The sequence below is a fragment of the Rhodnius prolixus genome, unplaced genomic scaffold (assembly GCF_049639745.1).
Source record: "Rhodnius prolixus isolate KJV_2025 unplaced genomic scaffold, Rpr scaffold_11, whole genome shotgun sequence".
NCBI classification, from domain to species: domain Eukaryota; kingdom Metazoa; phylum Arthropoda; class Insecta; order Hemiptera; family Reduviidae; genus Rhodnius; species Rhodnius prolixus.
In genome coordinates this window covers 2,115,528-2,138,980 of record NW_027411625.1, presented here as the reverse complement: position 1 = coordinate 2,138,980, position 23,453 = coordinate 2,115,528, and the positions used below count along the sequence as shown (strand labels likewise).

The 23,453-nt window shown below is 32.2% G+C and overlaps 1 protein-coding gene across 3 annotated transcripts in view; it reads right to left on the bottom strand.

Annotated features, from left to right (window-relative positions):
• Positions 1 to 14,918, bottom strand: part of pyd (zonula occludens-like protein polychaetoid) — a 33,785-nt gene extending 18,867 nt beyond the window's left edge. For 2 of the 3 annotated variants that reach the window (XM_074137947.1, XM_074137949.1), the window contains exons 1-7: positions 14,777 to 14,918; positions 3,212 to 3,384; positions 1,896 to 2,083; positions 1,052 to 1,291; positions 630 to 884; positions 462 to 525; positions 222 to 372 (exon numbers count right to left, since the gene is read on the bottom strand). In XM_074137947.1, the coding sequence (XP_073994048.1) occupies positions 222 to 372; positions 462 to 525; positions 630 to 884; positions 1,052 to 1,291; positions 1,896 to 2,083; positions 3,212 to 3,384; positions 14,777 to 14,824 (1,119 nt within the window). In that variant the 5' untranslated portion in view covers positions 14,825 to 14,918. Of the gene's footprint in view, positions 1 to 221; positions 373 to 461; positions 526 to 629; positions 885 to 1,051; positions 1,292 to 1,895; positions 2,084 to 3,211; positions 3,385 to 5,268; positions 5,493 to 14,776 lie in introns of those variants that run through there. The other variant, XM_074137948.1, reaches the window with a different exon arrangement.
• Between the last annotated feature and the right edge of the window lie 8,535 nt (positions 14,919 to 23,453).

Below are 23,453 nucleotides of genomic sequence, written 5' to 3'. Positions count from 1 at the left end.
GAAATTATAGCTCTCATTTACACTACAACTGTACAGAATTCCCGCTTTCTAGCTCGATTTTTGAACGAGATATAGGGTGATAAATTTTGGAATCTTTACATATCTTCCATATTTCTAATAGCTGTATCTCCTGTCCTATTGATGTAATATCTGCCTAAATATGGGCAATTAGAGTACTAATCTGTCAATCCCGCTTTCTAGCTCAATCTAAAAATACGCACCTTTAAAATTTTGTCTCCTGGCTGCAGGCCTTGAAGAGAAGCAGGACTGCCAGGTTGTACCGCCGTGACGAATATACCGACTTCATTTCCACCAGTTAGTCTAATACCTACCGATCCTTCTTTCAAAAAACTTATTAAACGAGGTTCAGGCCTGAAATATTAAAAAAAAAAAAATTCTTGTTAATGCCGTTCACATAAGAGGCTATGCTTTTAACGGCTCTAAGATCAAAATAGACTTACATCTGTTGCTTTCTTTGAAGCAGGCTGTCATCTTCATATAGCTGTCTAGCACTACTGTAGTAATCTGCAACAATAAATGCAAAATTCTGCAACTAATGTACGCAAAGTTCGGTTTTTAAATAAAATCATGGAAAATTAATCAATTATTATATCTAATCTTAGAAATACCTTGAGATCTAGGTGGTGGTGGTCTAGGTGGGTCAGGTGGATCCTCAGTGTTACTTCTAGCACGACCATGGTTATGTCCATGACTAACATGTGTTGGACTACTCCTGTCTAACATCTGCCCAGCTTCTAATAATGGACCGTGCGGCCTACCACGCGGTGTTAAATTGCTTTTCTCGTCTGCTTGTAATCTGGTCGGAGGTTGTACATATACATTTTGTGAAGCGTAGTTATTTACACCTTCCATGTAATTTCCTTCTAAAACACAATGAAATCAAGAGTTAAAAAATCTTGATAAACAAAGATGTGAAGAGGATAGTTGTTCCCTCGAGAGTTGTATACATAAACCGACATGTTATACTGAGATGAACATTTTTTTTCAAAAAATTAAACTAATATTAGAGAGGATATTTCTTATGTCTTACCTTTGGTATGTAATGCGGTGGATTCTGGCACGTAAGATGCCCTTGGTACTTCTCTGCGTATTAATAAGTTAATTTTTTCTTTACAATTATCAATTAATTTTTTAGCCTCTTTGACGCTCATGCCATCAGTTGAATGGCTGTTAATTTTCAGCAGTATATCACCTTCTTGCAGTGAATTCCCTTCTAATTTTGTACCAATATCTTTCACATAAATCTTTGATCCAAGTACAATACCAAAGTCTGTATATAGCAAATAACTATTAATGAAATCAACAAAATATAAAATTAATATTTAAATAAAAAACGCAACTCAATCGCTAAATTTAATTTCAGAAATTGAAGAATCCCTGCAAAAATGACTTCAGTGACAATTAAAACGTATGAAGCAGAGAGAAATTTAAAAAAAACGTTACTTTGGGTAGGACGAAATTAAGAGTTTTGTTAGATGGAATGACAGGGTACACTTGGTTTTAATACTTCCTTAAATAGTTTTTAATACTTCTTAAGAAAATAAAAGTGATTTCCTAGGTAGTTCAATAACTGGCCTCCCTGGAGGCCCTTTTTGGAGAATGAAAGCCACATAATGCTCAAGGCTTATAGTTGGAACTGATTAATACTAATAGTGCAAATAACACCCCATAGTGGGGTCTTGTGATTAGCCACTTCTTCAGGAACCATGGTGTCCCTGCGGGTCCCATCCTAACAACGCTAACAATATTTAAACGCCACTCATAATCACACAGTACACATAGTACTCAGAAAAGTGTGCAATGATTTGAACTGGTCATACAGGAGTGTTTTAATGAAACGTTACAACAATTTCAAAACTGAACATTGAACTTACCATCTTTTTTCCTACTCTTGGATATTTGTACTCTAACAGTTTGAGGTTCTGGAGAAAGCGGAAGTAGGACTCTACGTCTTACCACCAACTGTACAGTATTTCCACTATCCCGCAAGACCTGCACAGCGGTCGCATATTCGACTCCCTCTAGAGACACTCCATTTGCGCTCATAATGCGATCATTCACCCTGAAGAAAACATTAGAATCATTAAAATAATAATTTAAACATCTGGTGCAGAATCCTCAAACGAGAAATATTACTAAATTTAGTCATTTTAAATTATTTTAAATAAGTTTCATCCATGGTTGAATTTTACTTGATGCTTAGTTATTCTTAACATTGATACTGTACAGGAAAAATCAGATTTAATTCGGACATGAGATAGGTTCAGTTCCCCTGCTGTGACGGTCAAAAGAGGTTAATTATGCCATTTTTCATTATTCTGGGGTTCTGGAGTTAAGATCTAACAGAAAAACCTCCCCTTGTTTCTTGCATAGTTTTCCCAACAGTCATTTGGTATCTTCTCTAGGCCCAAATTGCCAGATAATAAAAGCTAACGATTGCAAACAGGATTGCAATTAGTCTCGATATAAGAGGGCGTTTTCTACTCCTAATATCTTAAACTGTATAAGGCTTTGCGTTGATAAGTATCTCTCTTATCAAAAATATTTACTGTGTCTACAGTCTGATTCCAGTCGAGACCCGCGGCCAGACCGCTTGAAGGCGTGCCATTTGCTTTTGACCAGCAGAAACTAGTGTGATCGAGTGTATGTAGCCTTTGGTACCACATCTCCGGCCCAAAAGAGCCGAATAGGCAAAGTTATATTATGGACCAGGCGCCAGATTTTCGCCATTGGTTCAGAATCTAGGGAACTCTCCGAAAATGAACATCGCTCCACATCGGCCCAAACTTAGGTATCAAGCATCCGAGAAACAAAATCCTAAACCCTGCTATAACCCTTCGTAATACCACTACAAACTCCAGAAACGAAAGAAGTTTGGTTACAGTTTAAGCTATAGGGAATTGTGCATATTATAAATTTGGCATCAGTTTTTATGAAACAACTAACAGCAGTTGATTAAATGTAGCAGTTTACTCGCAGAGCTACTGAAAAACTTGTATGTTTGGTTTTAATAACTGAGTTAACTCAGTTAGATTTAAACTACGCCACGCAAAAAAGTCCTAAAAACTGTTTTCCTAGGATTTTTTAACGAATTTTTTCAAGTTTCGAAACGATCACAATACTTCCTTCTAACAGCAATAAGAGAAAGCAATCAGGAGAGAAATGAAGATCCACAAAACTATAAACTGACTTGAGTTTGCCTTCAGCAGGTCCTGCCTTAAGTACATCAGATATTGCAATTGATGGATCTCCGTTAGTGAAATGAGGGTTGTCTCGCCCACCGCTAACTGCAATACCAAATCCATAGCCCGGTACTCGGTTCAGAGTGACCTGATGGATATCCCAAAACACCCGTTCACCTCCCTGAAAATAAGAAAAAATTTTTGAGACCGGTAAAAAAGTTTAGAGATAAAATTATTATAATACTTCAGTACAAAAGTCTAGTATGAATCACTCATATTAATTTCTGCTATTGCAACAATTTCAATTATAAATTAAAAACAAATTTTTAGTTTCTCTCAAATCAGAGCAGTTCCTTTTAATTTAAATACAAACTTTTAAAAGTACTATATTTAGAGATTTTTTTTTCAAAAAAGTACACGTAGTTACTTAGCATTTTATGCACATATAATTTACAGTTTTATGTGTACCGTAATGCTCCCAAAGGATGTGATCTTTAATAGGCTAGAATGAAAAACAAATGACCCGAAATATCTGAAGTGGATAAAACAAGTAAGTTAAAACAAATTCAAATCTATTACTTGTTTAAATTTTAAAATGTGATATTTTTGATCAGATGAATAACAATAAGTGTTTACTTATGTATAATAATAACCTGCAATAATTATGATTTAATGACAGAAATAGTTAAGAAATAAATAATAATAATTTTCTGTGAGTAAATACATATTTAAAGTCACGGTCTTCCAAGCTAAGACAATAGAGAACAGCTTTGATCAGAATATTCAATAGTCTCAGATTTCCTGGCTACATTCCAGCCAAGAGGCTTGTTTTTCGAGACAACAGAATCTGGCGAGGCCAGAATTTTGAACGGAAAAACATTCAAAGCCTGTAATCAAATTATTTGCTCCACAAATGGGGTGTAAATTCAGAAATTAAACCGGTAAACAGTTTTCCCACAAGTAACAACAATGGAAATTTTACAGGTACGCTATTTAATAAAGAATACATTATTAGTTATATTAAAGAGAATATTAAAAAGTAATATTTAATGTCAGATAAATGAAAATTAATGTTTATTAATCAATCTGCTCAGTAATTAATTTATGAATAATAATTGGTTAAGCAATAAATCGAATCAAAATAAATAATTTAAATAAAAATATACGACACTTTTCATAGAGGTATTTGTATGTCAGTAACATTAAAAACCCGCAGTTGCTCTACACTTCAAAATAAACATAAAAAAATAAATAAATAAAACAAAAAAAAAATAAACGAGGTTTCGTATGATGTAAACAAAAAATAAACAAAACTCGACACTTCATACTAATAACTAAGTTAAGGTCGTTGGGGGTACGATAATTAAATTACGTGTGATTCAAAAAACAAGTGCAAAGATTCTGGGAGTGTCACTTGTTTGGAATCTGTTTTCACTTGGATCACACACTTGTTGCCTTTTAAGTTTTCTGTTTTATAATTTTGTACAAAAACCATTATTTAGTACATAACCGGCTTTAATTAATAATACATTATTATTAATTTACAAAACGTCTTATGCTTAATTATACAAACAATATACATAAGGAATACGCTGAGCTTTTTATAACTTTTTTTTTAGTTTTATGAATCACTAAATGGAAAGGGAACAAACTGACTTACTTTATGGAGTAAAATGTAATTTTAAAAAACAATTTCAAGTAACAAACTTAAAATTTTATTTAGCGAATCAATGAACAGCGTATTAACCTAAATCTCAGGTACCTTCCACTACGTATGCAAAAAAGTTCCCTGGAAATTCTTTTATTTAAGTTATAACTACAAAATAATCGACAAAGTGAAATAAATAATAGCAAAAGAGTGTATTAAACAGAAAAAGAAAAAAGGTTTGTTAGTTATTAAAAAATCACAGTAGAGGCAATTCAACTATTTACGACTACCTGTTGAATGCCATGTATTGAACGTTAGGAAATTTTATTAAATACTTAATCTAATGAAAGGAACTCTTTATTTTTAAATTTAAATTTTTATTAATAGTTTGTACTTAGTATATGTTAAAAAAAATACCTGATCTCTCATAAAATCTGTTAATGGGTCCATTAGATTTTATGTAAATAAAAAGTAAATTAAGTTGGACTCATTGTAACGTCTTCTTTTTTCCTATTGCCTTTACTTCAAAATAAACACTACAGTAAAAAATTAAAGAAAGTTTGGAAAAAACTGAAATACAACAGCTAACCGACCAAGAACTACAAAAATGGCCTACGAACAATGAGAGATCACACAATACTGTTTCAAATTCTTGTAGTTCCCCAAGAGCAGTTAGGTGGTGCTAGCTGACCTTGGCTATAATGCCCTCTTGCTTACACCTGATACTACTATCCTTTTTCCTTTCTTTAATTCTCATCTCTATTTCAAAAAAGACTTTCTCTCCCATTTGTGTTTAGTATACTTAAATTACACATGTCCCTTAACAATTCTCATGGTCTTAAGTGTTTTGTGTAATATTTCTAAGTACTCTTACTGCTGACTAGAGTGAGTTTTGTGATTGACACAGGTTTAGTAAATTGTGTTTAAAGCAAACAAAAATATTCTCAAATCTTGTGTCTACTAAATAAAATCTAGCCTTCCCAGATTACTTCATACAACACACATTCTCTTATTATACATTCTTGTTCTTGTCTTACACTTTTTCTTCATACTTCCAACCAATCGCATTTGCGACCAGATTAGATGTTTTCACTTTCTCATACTCGCAAGTTGTTGGATTAGGTGGCAATATATTTTAATATATTAATCATTGCACCAATAGTTGTAAAATGGGTTAGGACAGCAAGAAACTCAAGGAAGAATTTAAAATTAAGAAACTTTGTATATAAACTATAAATAAAAACTATATAAACTATAGTATAAAATATAAATATAGATATAAACTATAGTACTTAAATTGGAATTGAATTTAAATATAATGCCAATATAAATAAAATAATTATTTCTCAAAAAGGCTATATCACTATAATTAAAACTGTCCGGTTGGGCAGTTATATAAGGGTTGATCGTCAAAAACTGCACGAAAAAGCGTAACGTTGAAAAACACCCAACTTTGACAATTTTTTTCTCTTTCTATGAAAGATAAAATTCTCAAATTTTCTTTAAAATATAAGGCAAATTCTCCTTTATAACTAATTTTTTTGCAACAACATAGATTCAGTAGATTTAGAGAAATACGTTGCTGAAAATGAGCAATAACGGCTTTTTCAGTAAATGTTCTTCTTGTTACCTTTTTTGTAAACTGCGTAGCGCCTAAACGCGTGGACCGATTTTCATGAATGAGGTGTCATTCGATTCAGAATTTTATGTAGATGTGCCTTTTTGGGGGGGGGTCTCGACGCTGTACATCGAATGGTAGAGGAGTTAGCCCCTTCTATGTGAGGTACCCTCCAAAATTATTATTACTGATAACTCTGTAAATCTTAGCCCGATTTTGATGAAATTTGACACGATGAAAGGGTTAGGCTCCCCTAGATAGCATTAAAGCGACAATCTGCTCTTCCACCTACTAAGGGGAAGTTTTATAATCATTGCAAATTAACATCGCGTCAACCGATTTTCGTGAATGAAGTGACATTTGCTTCAAATTTTATGTAGATATGCATTTTAGTGGACTCGATGCTGTGCATCTTTAGGCAGGGAGATTGCCTCCATGCAATGCCCTCTCTAAAAATATTACTAAAATTTCTCTATCTCCTTAACAAAAACTTACAGTTTTAAAAGTTAATTATAAGGATTGATTAAACGCCAAAAGGTACACAAATCAGCAAGTACCCAACATTTCATTCATACTTCTAGCATCATGTTTAGTTTAGAAAGGTACTCTATTCCAAATTATTCTTGTGATTTATCTTTATTCTGAATATTCATCATACTTACTCGGACATTAAAAAGAAAAAGCGAAATTTAGAGTTGGTCTTTTACTGTTGGAATTTGAACTACGGAGTTAAAACGAAATTTCAGTCTTGAATTCGTTTTATGTGAGCACAAATTACATAGTTAATAAACAAGTAAATAATACTTGTAATTATGATTCATTCTTTTTCAAACATTTATTTAATGTAGCCCTTTAATTGAGTACTTGTAAAGAAGTTTTATAACCAACTAAAATATGCATATCTAAATTATATTACATTAGTACATAACATTGTGGGGAGAACACCTAGATTAACAATGTAATTGATGAAAACTACATTAACATTTAATATTAACAAACTAGATTAATTATTAATTAGATGTTATATTAATGCTTAACTACTGCATAAAGAAAAGTACTAATCAGTTTAATTGAACAATGAACTTGTACCGACGACTTTTACTTCCTTCTGCTGCGCTTATATTCCACTTAAATCAGATGTAAAAACAAAAACAAAATCGGTATGTAGGTTTATACATGCATTTTTAATTTTTAACGTCAAAACAATTATATTTTTCATTAACTTTTTTTTATTTAAACCTGAGCATGAATAGTTTAACAGCTCCTATTACAATCTAAATTAAATGGGAGCTGCTCATTATCAGTAATGTTCAGACAAACATTTTATGCATGAAAGTGACCAGCATAAGGGTGTGTGACATCAAATACATACTAAAAAATATGATACTAGAAGTATGAACGAAATGTTGGGTACTTGCTGATTTGTGTGCCTTCATATTAAAAGAATATAATGTAAATAGATATATGAATTTTCTCCCTTTTTTTAAAAAAGAATATTGTGTTTTTTAAATACCCCATTATTAAGTAAAAATTCGAATTTCTGAGAGAATTCGGTAGTTAGAACTTTAAAACACTGAAAAAGCAAGAGAAAGTCATACAAGTGTTCCCACAAAATTTTCATGATATATTAGTAATAATTGTGTTGGACAGTCCATAAGATACTGAAGCCACTTATTATGTAACTGAATACAATGGAATTAGATTTTAAGGTTTCTTTTTCTCCGAACTATACAGACAGTTAAGGTATCTACTCTATCTGTTTCTACAGGGGGAAATGATTGAACGGACGGCATGGATCTGCAGTAGCAGGGTTCAACCCTAAACCATACTGTATCTTTTCCTCTTAGTTCCCTGTTTGGAGTTGGGCAATGCAATCAAAATAAAAAAAAGGAAGCTCAGGCGCCAATGAACATAGATGTTGACTTAACTTACTTAAAAAATAATTAAAATAAACTAAATAAAATCGTTGAAACCATTGTTTCAGATGAACCTAAAAAGTAGACTCCAACAAATCACATTTCGTTTTGAGAAGACATTAAAACTTAGATTCCGATGAAAATTTAAAATTAAAAACGTTTACCAAGTGTTTATTATTATTATTCTATTGTTATTACTATTATTATGACCACCTTTGGAGACACCAACGCAATGTATTAAAATTTAAAGCTGTTACACATTTTTTTGTGAGTAATGAAATTTCTATTTTGAATGAATTCTGATTAGTCTACTACTTCTTCATCATAAATAAAATAGATAAATGTTACGGAGAAAAAGTTTGTGGAGAAATTCAAAAAGAATAGAACAAAGTGTTTAGTTTTAACTGAAATAAAGAAAAATGGCTTAGATGTGATCGATATAAGACAATGAATTTCTTAATTGCACTCTAGAATTACCGAAGGAGACAAAAACTACGAGAAGAGAGAAGTTGTTTAATACAATAAAGTATAAATTTAACGATGAAATATAGTAAGTAATCGCCTATTTTTTCAGGCGGGGCTTAACGTCCAACTACCAATTAGGTGACGTGGACGGAGGCGACTAGCAAACATAATTTACTGTAAATTTCTTTGATTAACCATTAAATAAAATCCAAGGCCTAGGACCGGGAATCGAACCCAGTACCACAATACATATTAGCTTCGCAGGTCTATGAAATATATATATATAAAGAGCTGCATATGGTTCAGTGAAATGCATTAACTAAAGATAAGATGATTTTCTCAGGTTGCTACGATCTATAAGGAATGAAAGTAATTATAAATGGATTATTACAGATAATCTCAACAAAATGAATGGAAACGATATAAAGGGATGAAAGGAATTATAAATGGATTATTACAGATGATCTCAACAAAATGAATGGAAACGATATAAAGGGATGAAAGGAATTATAAATGGATTATTACAGATGATCTCAACAAAATAAATGGAAACGATATAAAGGGATGAAAGGAATTATAAATGGATTATTACAGATGATCTCAACAAAATAAATGGAAACGATATAAAGGGATGAAAGGAATTCCTGGAAGGAACGTTGGATAACTGTGAAATAATAATCAAGAAAGAATCTACAATTTCTACATATCTGATAATCTTGTAGCTAGTAACTCAATGTTACCGCATGAAAATGTGTACACGTTTACGAGAAAAATCTTAGCCGAAGAGTAGTCTGTTATAGATTATTTTTTTCTGGTAAATAGACCAACTATGAAGGATTTAAGTAATATTAGAATGAAATTGGCAGTGGCCATATTCTAATGCTGATGAAATTACATTAGGTTAAATTAAATAAAAAGGCAAACACCACTAAAAGAATGAAGGAAAGGATAGATTAATGTGAACTCAAGGCTAAAAAAAAAAACTAGGGTGTGGAACAGAGATTAGTGGGTTTCACAACAATAATTCTATCAACCGCAGAGTGAGTCTATGGTAAAATGGTAGATTAGATTTAGGAAACCACGCTGTCTGACAAGGATATAAGAAAGTAAATGAGATTGAGAAAGAGTTTTATGATGCTTTATGATCGTTAGACTTCTAAAATAAACCAAAGGAAAAATTTGACGAGAAAATTGAGAATCATTACAAGGGAAATCGAAAATAAAATAGCCTTTCTGCTAATAAAACAATAAAATTTACAACCACTTTAATGATATTAAATAATCAAGAAGAGTTAAATTATGTTGGAGTACTTATACGTAAACTTAAAGCTGTTATTTGAACAAATATTTTCCATGAAAGTTAGTTTAAGATAGTTATGGAGAAGGGTTAAGGATATAATTACCTCTAAGGTGTATTTTTGTTCTATTTTTAAATAGTAAAATGTTACTAAGAATTAAATATGTTTCGTACAAGTTAGAATATTGAGCATTGTAATAAGCTAAAGTCATGTTTTATTTATTTAATCATATTTTGATTATACACCTCATCTATGTGATCCATTTGTGCGTTTAGTTTGAAGTTAAGTAGTAACTGAATGATAATTGCATTTAGTGAAAGTAATGTGAGGGCCTTGCACCAGTTTATTTAATACAGAAGATGATAGTTAATATCCTGTTTGTACGAACTCAGAATGAATGTGTGAACCTGACGTATCAAACCCCTATAGTTTCTAATTGATCCGCTGGATCCATTAATTCAGGTTAAAATAAATAAAATAATCCTGTGTGAAACACTCACTCGTCCCGCTCTCACTATATTTCTTCTACTTATAATTCACATATTTACTTCAAACAAATACTTTCTCTGTCTACTCTTAAAAGAAATTATCACGTTGATTTTTGTTTCTGAGTCTGCTCGATTTGGAGATTCATTTTATATAAATAAAACTTGTCTGAAACAGTAACGACATTCCCGTACAATTCTCAAAAGTTCAAATGTAAAATTTTAATTCTTCCTAAATTATAGTTTGTAGAGTACTATTCATCTTTTTTGGTGACTGGTAGGAAAAAGAAATTATTTTCACCATCAGTTTTTTTATGCTAACGATCTATGGTCTAAGTCTGGGGTCGGCAACCCGCGGCTCGCGAGCCGCATGCGGCTCATTTATCCAAATTGTGTGGCTCTTCAGCGTGCCCAAAATATATTGTATAGTTTAATTTTATTGAAACGAATAAAAATTCCATTTATTAAAGGTATTTTTTCAAAAATAATTTTAAATGTGTTAGGTTCGAAATTGATTAGAATTATAAAATATCAAAATAAAGTACTTGATTTATATTGTAAGACTGCCGCCTTTTCATTCCTCAAGTTATTATTTATTTGTTTATTTACTTTGCAACTTGTAAAAATAATATATAAAACATTTAAATATTATTGAATATCATAAAATAACAAATTGTGAATACAAATGATCTTCAGAGTATTTTACACTCTCATCCTTGCGTCTCTTGGTAAAATTTATTAAAATTATTTAAGGAGAAATGGCTCTCTACTTGAAATAGGTTGCCGACCCCCTGGTCTAGGTCAGTGATGAGCAAACTACGGCCCAGTGAAAGGTTCAATCCGGCATGTATATATAATATACACATAAATATATATAGGACATATTATATAATAATTAAAATTAACAATTGCACTATATTTGTGAGCAGCTTTTTCCAAAAATTAAACTTAGAAAAAGCTGTATCAGAAATAGATTGAAGATTGAACACCTCAGTAGAATAACTACGTCCCGAATTTGAACCAAATTATGACGAACTATTATCAAAACACTCGCAGCTTCATACATTGCATTAGTTTAATTTTTATATTATAATAATGTCTTACTCAATTACTGTACTTTTTTTAATAAAAAAAAAATTATCATGGCCCGTCAAAATTTTTCCTTTTAGTTTTTGGCCCGCTCCTAAGAAAAGTTTGGCCATTTTATGCACATTGCATATTGGTTTTGACTCTATGTTAAATTTTAACATTTTTAGCATGGTAGCTACTATAAAGTCAAAGATTAACGCTCAGTTTTTAACTAGCTACATGAAAGTGCATTCTAAATATGTAATCAAAACCATTGGGTAATGCTCATGGGTTCTGAAAATGACGTAGTCCTAGGTCAAAAGCTAGGCAAAAATAACTTCGCAAACTACAAATAAAAAAAAAAATCGGTGACAACTTCTTAACACTGTTATAAAGATTAATTATTATAATTTTATTATTATTGCATTTTCCGCACCAAATTTTGTAATGCTATGTGATACAACTAATATAGCATTGAAAATGCACACTTGAATGTACACAGATGCACACATTCACGAGGGGAGAAGCTACTGGTAACTCACCCAATTGCTGAGCTAATTGCTCTTGTCACTCGATGAGGAAATCGCGAGGCCACTGGCGTCTTTGATGAAGGGCAATCTGAGATGGTGCACGATAAGAGGTGTTGGACTAAGAGATTAAAGTGGGATTGCAGGAATTGGTGGAATTTTTTAAAAATGGGCTACTAGATTTCAAGGTCTAAACGGGCTACGGAAGGAATTTCAAGGTCTTTGTGGACTTTTAAATTGGAAAGGTAGAAGGGAGTGTTGTAATTATTTTACAGAGAATTTTGGATTAAAGAGATGGTAATTTCTGGAAGTTGATACGTTTAGTTGAACCCCAATATTCAATTGCCTACGTCCAGGTAGATTTTGAAAAGGTGTTGCATGTAAATCGTCTGTTGTTTGTCAAGAAACAAGTTATATGGTCAAGAAGTCTTTTCAGTAGTCTGTAAAATATGTTATAAGAAAAATAAAGAAAATAAATTGGGAAAGTTAATTAATAAAATCAAAGGAAAATTCTTATTTTTAAACTTACACCTCATCACAATATATTGATTTATTTATTTGTAACTGAATGTAGATTAAAAATTATAAATGCTTCCTATATTTAACACTATCTTCTATTACTCATAGAATAAACAATATTTCACTCAAAAAAATGTACTTTGTATTAAAATATGCGGCTACCGATGCAAAATAACGGAATAAAAGTGACTGGGTTTCACTTATTATAGCGATCTCTGCAGAATACAATAAAAAAATCCAACTTATAATCACTAAAACGCTTTTTTATGCATCTAACACATTTTATTTACTTCAACGAATAAATATCTTTATTTTTATATTAAATTATAATATATGTTTCAAGTTTCAAGGAAATTCATTGAACTGTTTCTGTTGGTTTATTGGACCCTCAAAAAAGGTGTCCCAGGACCGCCATAATAATATGATGTATGTTTCGTTGACAAAACGCGTAAAATATGGGACTATAATAATTTTATAAGAAAAAGTTTCAAGAAAATTCATTGAACTGTTACTGCTGGTTTATTCGACCCTCATAAAAGGTGTCCCAGGACCGCCATAATAATATGATGTGTGTTTCGTTGGCAGAACACGTATAATATGGGACTATAATAATTTTATAAGAAACCAGTTTCAAGAAAATTCATTGAACTGTTACTGTTGGTTTATTGGACCCTCAAAAAAGGTGTCCCAGGACCGCCATAATAATATGATGTGTGTTTCGTTGGCAGAACACGTATAATATGGGACTATAATAATTTTATAAGAAACAAGTTTCAAGAAAATTCATTGAACTGTTACTGCTGGTTTATTCGACCCTCAAAAAAGGTGTCCCAGGACCGCCATTTTCCCTCTAGATCGTCTGAATTATTTTCGAATATAGTTCAGACGATTTTTTTAAAATTTTGTCTATTCACTACTTACATGTATAATCTATCACTTTTATTTTGAAACAGTTTTACAGAAAGTGAAGAGTTGCTTGTTTGCTCATGTGCGCTTCACATCGTATCAGTGAAAACTAGTTTTTTGCTAAGTTTTTCAAATCTATTTGCTTTGAAAATGTACAGGGACATAGTTAGTGCATTCAAAAAATACTTCAATTTTGTGTGTTGTACATTTTTAGAATAATAATATTAAGAAATGTGTTTAATATTTAAAAAGAAAAACTTAATTTTATAAAAAATAATAATAATTGAAAAACTTAATATTATTGTTAAATTTAAGCAACTTATTAAATCACTCAAGGGTGGCCACAGCTGCGGCTGATTTAGATATTTTATGAATTATATGTATTTGTACATATAATGTTTAATAAATGGCTATTATTATTATTGTATTTACTGAAAGTTCATTCTAGAAGCAGTTTTGATGAGGGTTACCTCTAAGGTAATTTTCATTAAGGTTTAAAAGAGTGTATAATTAATGAAAATCACATTTTTTTAGCCGAAATGTGGAATGAATTTGGAGAAAAATGTGAATAATAGAAGTATTACTTTTAAAAAATTTCCCACTTCTGGGCGATTTTCTCGAAAATCAACGAGCTTAAACAAAGAAATGAAATAAAAGCAAAATATGAGTACAATCAGATCAAAAAACCTTAACATGAAAAGTTTTTTTGGGTAGATGGGGAGATGCTGGAAGATATATCTGTATTTTTTAAATACGGTTTTATACTATGAACTTACACATTTTGCCGTTAAATAACATTAAAATTTAAGAAATAAAAAAAAAATTGAGAACTACTCTAAGAGAAAGTGGTTTGTATTTTACGCTTTTTTCGTCACAAAATTATTTTAAATTCTTCTGATTGGTGCAGGTGTGATTTGATAGTTAGTGTGCGAAGTTAGTAGACTAATTGCTATTCAAGGCAGTAAGCCTTCTTTGTGAGATTGCAAGCAGACAACTGCTTAACTTAAATTTATACTGTAAAGATAAACTACTTAAAATCAATCATTAACAAATACATCTTTATTGCAAAATAAATAAATAATAGTTATAGAAACATGTTAAATAAAATAATAAATTAACTTACTCTAAAATTTCGTCTAATTCGCCGACTGTTAAACTTGTTTAACTTCATAATTGTGGGGCGAAATAACAAAAAAAAAAAAAAAATGACGATTCAAGTGAAGAAAAATATGATTTAAAGATAATGGGGTAACTCCCACTGAAACGATAGTGTGACAAATAATCACCACAACAGACCAGACTGGTATAGTAGTGCAGTTATCTGGTGTGCCAAATTAGAACTAATAATCAGCTAAATTTTTCTTCCACCTTCTTTAACAATTAAAATTGTTGATTAAATATTGAAATTACTTTCCATTACAGCAATTATTACAGATATAAACAACAATGTTTCTTCGAAACAGTGATGACAATAAACACATGAGTTCAAGAAGAAAATTGAAATTCCCTACTTATTTGAAATATTGTCACTACCCTGGGAACACCCCATTGAAAAGAAAAAAATAAAGGGTGCTAATCACTCTCCAGGTCTTCAAAAAACCCTTTTGCATCCCTGGGACCTCTAAACAAACGAGCAAACTCAAATCATGCTGTTCAAGCAATTTGAAAACGACCTTACTCTGACCCATTCCCGACCCCATTTCTTGGGTTAAGACTTTTTTTAAAATCTGCAGTTTGACTTCAATTTCGGATGTGCAAAGCTGGATAACCTTTGGCCAATAATAGTACTTTCTATCAACTTGTGGTAAATAAAGGTCAGAATGTAAACTAATTATTTCGCTGTACCACAACTAAAAGAACTTTACGACAAATTTTCAATCCTCTACTTACAAAGACTGGATGGTGTATGTATATTTTACTTCCTTTTACGAGGTATGAAAAGTATTGTATTCGTTCATTTATGGATTTTGAATTTTCACAATGTGAGGTCTCCTGAATCCACAAAGTTATTTTAGCAAAATGTTCTCTGAGTGTTCACGTTTCTGTTGGTGAGTAAATAACCAAGGTAACTAAAAAAAGAAAACTATCAGAAAGTGGTCTAGGTGTCAACTAAAGACGGGAAAATAAGGTTTAGACCAAAAATACCACTTAAATGAATATATTTAAAGATTTCCTTTAAAGTTAATCTACTAATTATACATACAGCTTTTATTTGAAACATTTTTCCGGAAAATTTCTATTTTAAGGGCACTTTGAGTGTGAATTTCCTCACAGTAACATTTTTAGCACCTACTTTTATTCCTATCTTTCTGGAAGAGTGTTCAAACCCTAACATAAAGATCTTTCGTTGGGAAGTATATTCAGGACGTTTGCTTGGCCGCTGCCCCAGGGCGTACGTTGAAATAAAATGTTTCCTAAATAGCGGCTTTCAACCTAAAATAGTAATACGGTAGTTTGATAAGAGAAGTATGAGTTTAAATAAGTCTTAAATATTATATATTTAGAATTTGCTATATCTTCTTCCATTATTGCAACAAATATCAAAAATAATTGTTTACTACAATGCATTTAATTATTATACATGATTATTTAAAATTTCGACGGATTACAAGCAGAACTGTTGAAATTTGGGGGAGATGCTGTGATAGAACAACTTTATAAATTGATCTGCGATGTTTGGATAAGTGAAAGCATGCCAAAGGAATGGGGCAGGGCAATTTTGTGCCCTGTGTATAAAAAAGGCGATAAACTCAATTGCGAGAATTATCGAGGCATTGCTTTGCTCTCAGTGGCATACAAAATCCTATCGATAGCAATTTATAGAAGATTAATCACCAAGGCGGAAACCATTCTGGGTGAATATCAGTGCGGGTTTAGACCGGGAAGGGCCACAACGGATCACATCTTCACTTGTAGGCAAATATTTGAAAAGACCTATGAATATAATGTCGATCTGCAGCATTTGTTCGTAGACTTCAAACAGGCCTACGATAGCATCAATCGCCGAGTAGCGCTAGCGGACCTTAGAAAGTTGGGAATATCAAGAAAATTGGTCCGGTTGGTGAGTTTAACCTGGAGAGATACATGTGGTCAGGTCAAAGTACAGAACTCGCTGTCTGAGAGCTTCCCCATTGAAAGAGGATTGAGACAAGGCGACCCGCTTTCTCCCTTGATATTCAATATATGCCTGGAAATGGCCATAAGAGCCATAAGGACGAACCAGGGGGGCACCATATACAACAGGATGACCCAACACTTGGCGTATGCGGATGATGTGTTAATTGTTGCAAGGTCAAGGGCAGCATTAGGAGGAGCATTTGAAGAGTTTGAACAAGCGGCAAAAAAACGAGGCCTGGAGATAAACCAAAAGAAGACTAAGCTCATGCGCACCTCAAGGCTCCAGAGTCAACGAGAAGAGCAAGTTCAAATTCTCCATTATACCTTCTCCACATGCGACAAATTCAAATACCTTGGCTCCGTACTGACAGCAAATTGTGACATAACCGCTGAAATAAAAGGAAGAGTAACTGCAGGAAACAGGTGTTTGTATGCGTTACAAAAGGTTTTGCGGTTTAAGAATTTGTCACGTCCGGCGAAAATTATTATTTATAAAACAATAATAAGGCCGGTAGTGATGTACGGTAGCGAGACTTGGGCAATGACACAAGAATGTGAGAATATGCTGAGGATTTGGGAGCGAAAAGTGTTGCGGAAAATCTACGGCCCGGTATACATTGACGGTGAATGGAGGCTCCGAAAGAACGAAGAACTCAAGAAACTATACGGAGAACCCGACATAGTTTCTTGTATCAAAAAAGGCAGGCTGAGGTGGCTCGGCCATGTTGAACGGATGCCCCATCACCGAGTTCCTAAAAAGGTACTATATGGACACCCGGGAGGCGCAAGACGTAGAAAGAGATCTGCGAAAGGTGGGTGTAAGAAGATGGCGTCTAAAAGCCGAGGACAGGGAAGAGTGGCACTCTCTCTTGAATGCGGTCCAGGTCCTACTACAGGACTGTACCAAGGGAAGAAGAATTTAAAATTTACTAGAGTATAAACAAATTCTGCTCCGTATTTTATTTCTTATCCTCACCGTTTACCATGTTGCTCAAAAATTTAGTATCAGGAACCCCTTTTATTTGCAGTTTATGATTCGTGAGCTCATGAAAATCTCTTTGTGACTCTAAAAAAAGAAAAGCAAAGTAGTTTAGTTGGTTCTAGAAATTTGAGGAGGTTGTGCGTCTCTATTTTGAAAAAAGTTATAAATGCCACTTTTCGAATCAATTAAATAGAGTAAGAAGGTTTTTTTCTTCAAAAAATTTAAAGAAAGTGATATGAAACTAAAAAGTAGGCTTCGTACAGGGCGCTATTTATCTTTAGATTAAACACTCCTGTCTCAGATGTACGCTTGCTCCAGCACCAGAAAACCGTCACACAATTCGTTCATAAACTTTGGAACTTCTGTGAGTTACCGGCTGGGATCCCAGAAGATGCCCCCGATGCATTATATCACATTATTTATAGCATTATACATTATATCTTGCGCCATTATTGCTAGAAACACGTCAACTAGAAGTTACTGCAGTATAATCTTACTTCAAGATCCCCAGTGACTTTCATTTTATTAAAAAATTATTACTTGTGATAGATAGATTTTTTGTTTCGAAATCTGAACAACCTATTACAGATAAAATATGTAGTTTGTGAAAATAGAACTTCTCAGAATATTATCTATATTTCTACCAACTTTAAATGATTTTCCAATGGTTTGCCATCATAATTTTCATTTGGTTATTGTTCCGTATTATTTTTGAAAAATATTCCGGAGCAGTTAGTACTACGAATCAAAATTCAGCCCAAATTTTGGCCGAGCGAGTGGCATGCTGCTGTTCTTTACCTTTTCGGCTCTAATAGCGCCTCTTAGCTTGTTTAGAAGGACGTTGTCCGTGAAGCAGACACAATAATAATTCTCAACTCGCGATCTGGGTTAACACTACGTCCTTGGGAAACAATACCTGTTGGAGAATCCACTTGGCGGAAAGTATGGCAAGAAGAATGAAACTAGTTTCAGCTATTGTATGTTTGAATTTTGTTTGTATTCGGCATCCAAAAAGCAGAAAGGCTGTCATGAACCAGAACTATTTATCTAACTCAATCCTGACGTTCATCCAGATACATAGTTTGATATAGATTAACTGAGACTTATATGTATATCAGCATCAACCTCATGAAGAGCCTCGGACTGTAGAATCGAAATAAAAAAAGAAATAAAAATAATATAAGTAACCATGTCTACCAGTTCTTGTACTTGTTGTGTATACATCTCCACATAGCTCGAGCTGCTACTCGTCGGGCACTCATTTCTCCTGAAACAGATTGATTAAAAAATTTAAATCCACATTTTTAAATTAATAGCAACTCTCATTTTTATGAGCCAAAACTCAGTGTGAACACTGTTAGTATAATTCTTAACGTTTTTTCCATAAAATAAATGTTAGTTCACTTGCTTTACAATAAAAGCTGTTTTAAGTTCACTATAGATTCGCTGTAATGGATGGATTGGGAAACGTAACGTCCTGGAACCTCTTCTTAAAATAAATCTCAATCAAAAAAACGAAAACAATTTTAAAACTCATTTCGAATGAAATTTTTGGGACATATTCTTTTTGAAATTACATAGAGTTGATGGTTTTGGTTATTCTCGACCATTGTTGATAGATGATTTTTGGTGAATATCGAGGTGCGGTCTTAAATAAAAACAACTTTTTTGCTTTATACCAACGTTTCGGTAATTTTTACTACCTTCTTCAGGGTCTGTACAAAAGGAATATTACACTAATATAGATAAAATTGAAAAAAAAAATATAATAAATACAAAATATTTCTAAAACATAAAACTAAATAGATAAATATAATAAATCCTTTTAACTGGGTATCCGCTCTTAGAGAGTACCTGCAGTTTGTTGGTTTCAAGATCTACTGGATGAAAAATAACCTTAGTTTGAATTTCGTGCAGGTGATATGTACTCTCCTTTAAAAAAAAATCATTTAATTAATTGTTATTCAGGAATGAAAGAAAAGAATATTGATTTCAACCGTTATTTAAAAAAAAAATCAGAGTTATTAAACGTGTAAGACTTTTACTATATAAAGCAGTTTACACGAAAAATTGGAACTAACATTCTTAAACTTACGCCTGATGAACTTTGTAAGCTCTGCATTGACTAGAAGTAAGGATTAACTTTACAAATATCTTTTTTCCAGCCATGAAGTCTAACTTTCTGGTTCACAATTACTTTAGTATATACAATATCCTGATTTATAAATTACTTATGATATAAACTCGAATATATTTAGATTAAATTTTATTTAATAATTTATCAATTTACTAATGGGCTCGTTCAATAGTCCAAAAAGTCTTTTTTATGCTACCTAGCAACAATGTTTGGAACTACTATTCGTTAGAAATTCTAATAATTGCCACTAGGTAGAGTAGGCATGGAGTTTTCTAATTAAAAATAATTTAGTCTTCCCTTACACTTATTATTTTATTTACTCTTTCTTAGTCTATCAAAATGAGAGAAGGTACTGCAATCATTCTGATTTTCAAAAACGCTCCAACGATTTCTTTAAACTTGAAGAAGTTGCATTTATATAGTTCTTTTACTGTTCTCAAATTTGTATAAAAAAAATTAATAAAGGCATTTCTGGGAAAGAGGGTGGTTAGATTTCTTTCTAATATGTTATTATTAATTATTTTTCCAACTTGAAACCTACATAATATTAATAAGAATCAATGTGGGAATGAATTTCTAATTTGATGATAACCGGCCGACCCAAAGTCCCACTTTACCGAATAGATTATTCTAAATTTTGAGACTTTTTTGCAAACAATTTTACTTGAACTTTATGTAGTAATTACAAACACATGAATCTACGAAACTTACGGATTTTGTTTTTCTTGAAAATTCGGTTGTGGAATGGGATGTAGTTTTCTTTTAAAGTGATAAAAATTAAATATAACTCAAACGTTCGGTGTTTAAAGAAAATTGGTGAAAAAGTAGTTTGAGAATAGTAGTAAGAGGTAGTAGAGTAATCACATCACATTTTTGATTAAAAGGTTCAGTACACCGAAAAAAATCACTTCAGATGTTGACGCTTCATAAATTAAAAAATAAATAATTAAAGGGTGATCTAATTTATAGAGATAAAGACATTTGAATATTCATTAAACATTGGAGCCTGTGAGCCTATTTGAATAAAAAACACCAGTTGTACAGCTGCTAAACAATTGTATTTTGAGTTCCAATTTACAAATTGATCTTATTAAAGTGGATTTATTTCAACTAGTGTTGAAGATAAATGAGATTCATTGTTGAAAATAAACATGTTAATTGAACAAGAAATAGGAGCCACAAAAATCACCAAAGTCTGATTGACTGCGTGCATAAGTAAATAAATACCAGACCTCCTTGCCACCTATCTATGAAAACTTGAAGATTGATCAATATTGACTATTAAAATAATCATATAAGCTCTAGTTGCTGGCCCTTAGACAATCGTAGGCCAATACTACGTTAATATAAAGGTCTTTACTCGGAACAGTTGTTTGCGATTTGAAAAGAACAACTAATTATTTTGTATTAAAAAGATTAAAATTCAAAAAGAGAAATGAAAGCTACTATAAAATGTTTTGTACACGTTATATGCGATTGACCTGTTTAAAATATTGTTTCTCAATTTTCCTTTTTTTTCATGGTATATTCTAAACAGTTAGTGTTCACGGCGCCGCTTAAAGGTTGTCGCTCAAAACATTAATACATGTTCACTCACTGCCGTTCTTTTGTTTCGGCAATGATTCCAGTTCGTAACTAAATAATAGTTCAAGTTCATTTAATTGTATTTAATTTTATAATAATCTAACCTGTGAAAATTCCCACAGTAATATATCGGCTGCAATGGTATAAAGAAAACACGATAAGATCTGCGATATCTCATTCTAACTTTTTTAAAAGGAATATATATAACTACCACACCATGTAAGTTTGAAAAACTACTGACTGACTATTAGACAAGAAGGATCACATGTTATGCTTTACTAGTTTATAAATATAACACTACCCCTATATCTACCTACTTTATGTGTCGTGACAACTATTGGAGGAATTCCAAAATTTGTCTTTCCTTACTTTATGGTTATAAAAGTGAGTCATATTGTACAAGTAGGTGACAGCACAGTTCGTATTAATAGTGTGTTCAACCCGATGATTTCTATTTCATCACGTCCATGTTTCGAAGGTAGCTGCCCTACCACGAGGGTTGGAGGCTTCAGGCCACTAAAAGCCACAAATTATTTATTTTTTAAAAAAATTGTAATTTAACAAATTTTTTAAATCTGATAGTCAATCGCTGAAAAATTAATTGGCGAATAAAATAATTTCTCTATTGTATAGAGAGGACCACTACAGCATAATATTTTTTTCGCAAACTCCTTAATCTTGTACTATCTTTACAGATATTATGAGCGATGATTACAAAAAATTGCCTATAAATTTTATCTGTTGGATTAAACTTGGAAAATAAATGTTAAGCACGTTTTTGAAACACTTATTCTAGCATTATGTAATCTTTAAAAATCTTTAATATAGCTCGAGAAGGAATTGGTTTTCTGTTTCACAAGAAAATATATCGATAATTTAAAAAAATGGCAGTGGCTGGTTTTGATGTTTGCCAAGTCCAAATGTGACGGCGAGAAACAACAATGGGAAAAGTGTTTTAGAATAGTGGGTTCTCAATTATTTAATTATAGCCAACTCAATGCATTGACACAAAGCTATTCATACATTTACAAGTAAGAAATCGTGTAATAGATTATTATCTAACAAGCAAAGTAATGGAAGAGAAATTTTGGAAAAGATCAGAGATAATTCATAGTTATGAAAGTGGACAGGAGTAGTATTTGTGAAATAAAATACCCATAAAAAAAGTAATTTTGCTATTAGTATGAAACAGTCGCTGGTTATATAAGTACCTACAGATATAGAAGATTCGTGGAACACCTTTAAGAAAATTATTTTAGAGGCATCAAAAAAGTGCGCAGAAAATCGAAGGTGAAGAGTAGAAGGAAAATAATTGTTTAGTAGAGTGATAAAATTGGGATGTAGCTTTGCAGAAAGCCTGTTAGAAACAAATATTCAACGAAGAATCTGTTCGAGTAGGCATAAAGATTCAACGTGAAAGTTGCGATTTAAAAACTCTATTCTTATAAAATAAAAGTTATTGCTGCGAATCTAGGACTATTACCCGAGAGTAAATTTCGAGCAACGGAGGTGTGGTGCCTAACAAGAAAGCCAGCTTCGCTGAAAAAATTCAAGTGATGGAAAGTTGATTTAACGTGGAAAGTTATGGAATAAAAGAAAACGGCTTCGTAAAATATTTCTGAAGATGCTTATGACGGATGAAATGGATTTAATTAACATGACGTCTGATATTTGATGGAGCTGTCTGAGCTAGCAATAGAGAAAAGTGGAAATATAACAAGGCTCTGGGCGATGATGGCTCCAGCAAAGCTAATTAAGCATGGAGATAGAGTTCTCGTTAAATTTCGAAAGGAAATTATTCTACAATAACTTGGTAGGAAAGAAAAGTTACCAAATAATAAGAATGAAGGAATTGTAAATCCGTTGCGTATAAAAAGAGACAAAATAGAGTACTTAGGAATAACGCTGCTATCCTGAGTTTGTAAAATACTTGATCTGGTGCTTGAGAAGGTGATGCGAGAGACAGGATCATATCACGAA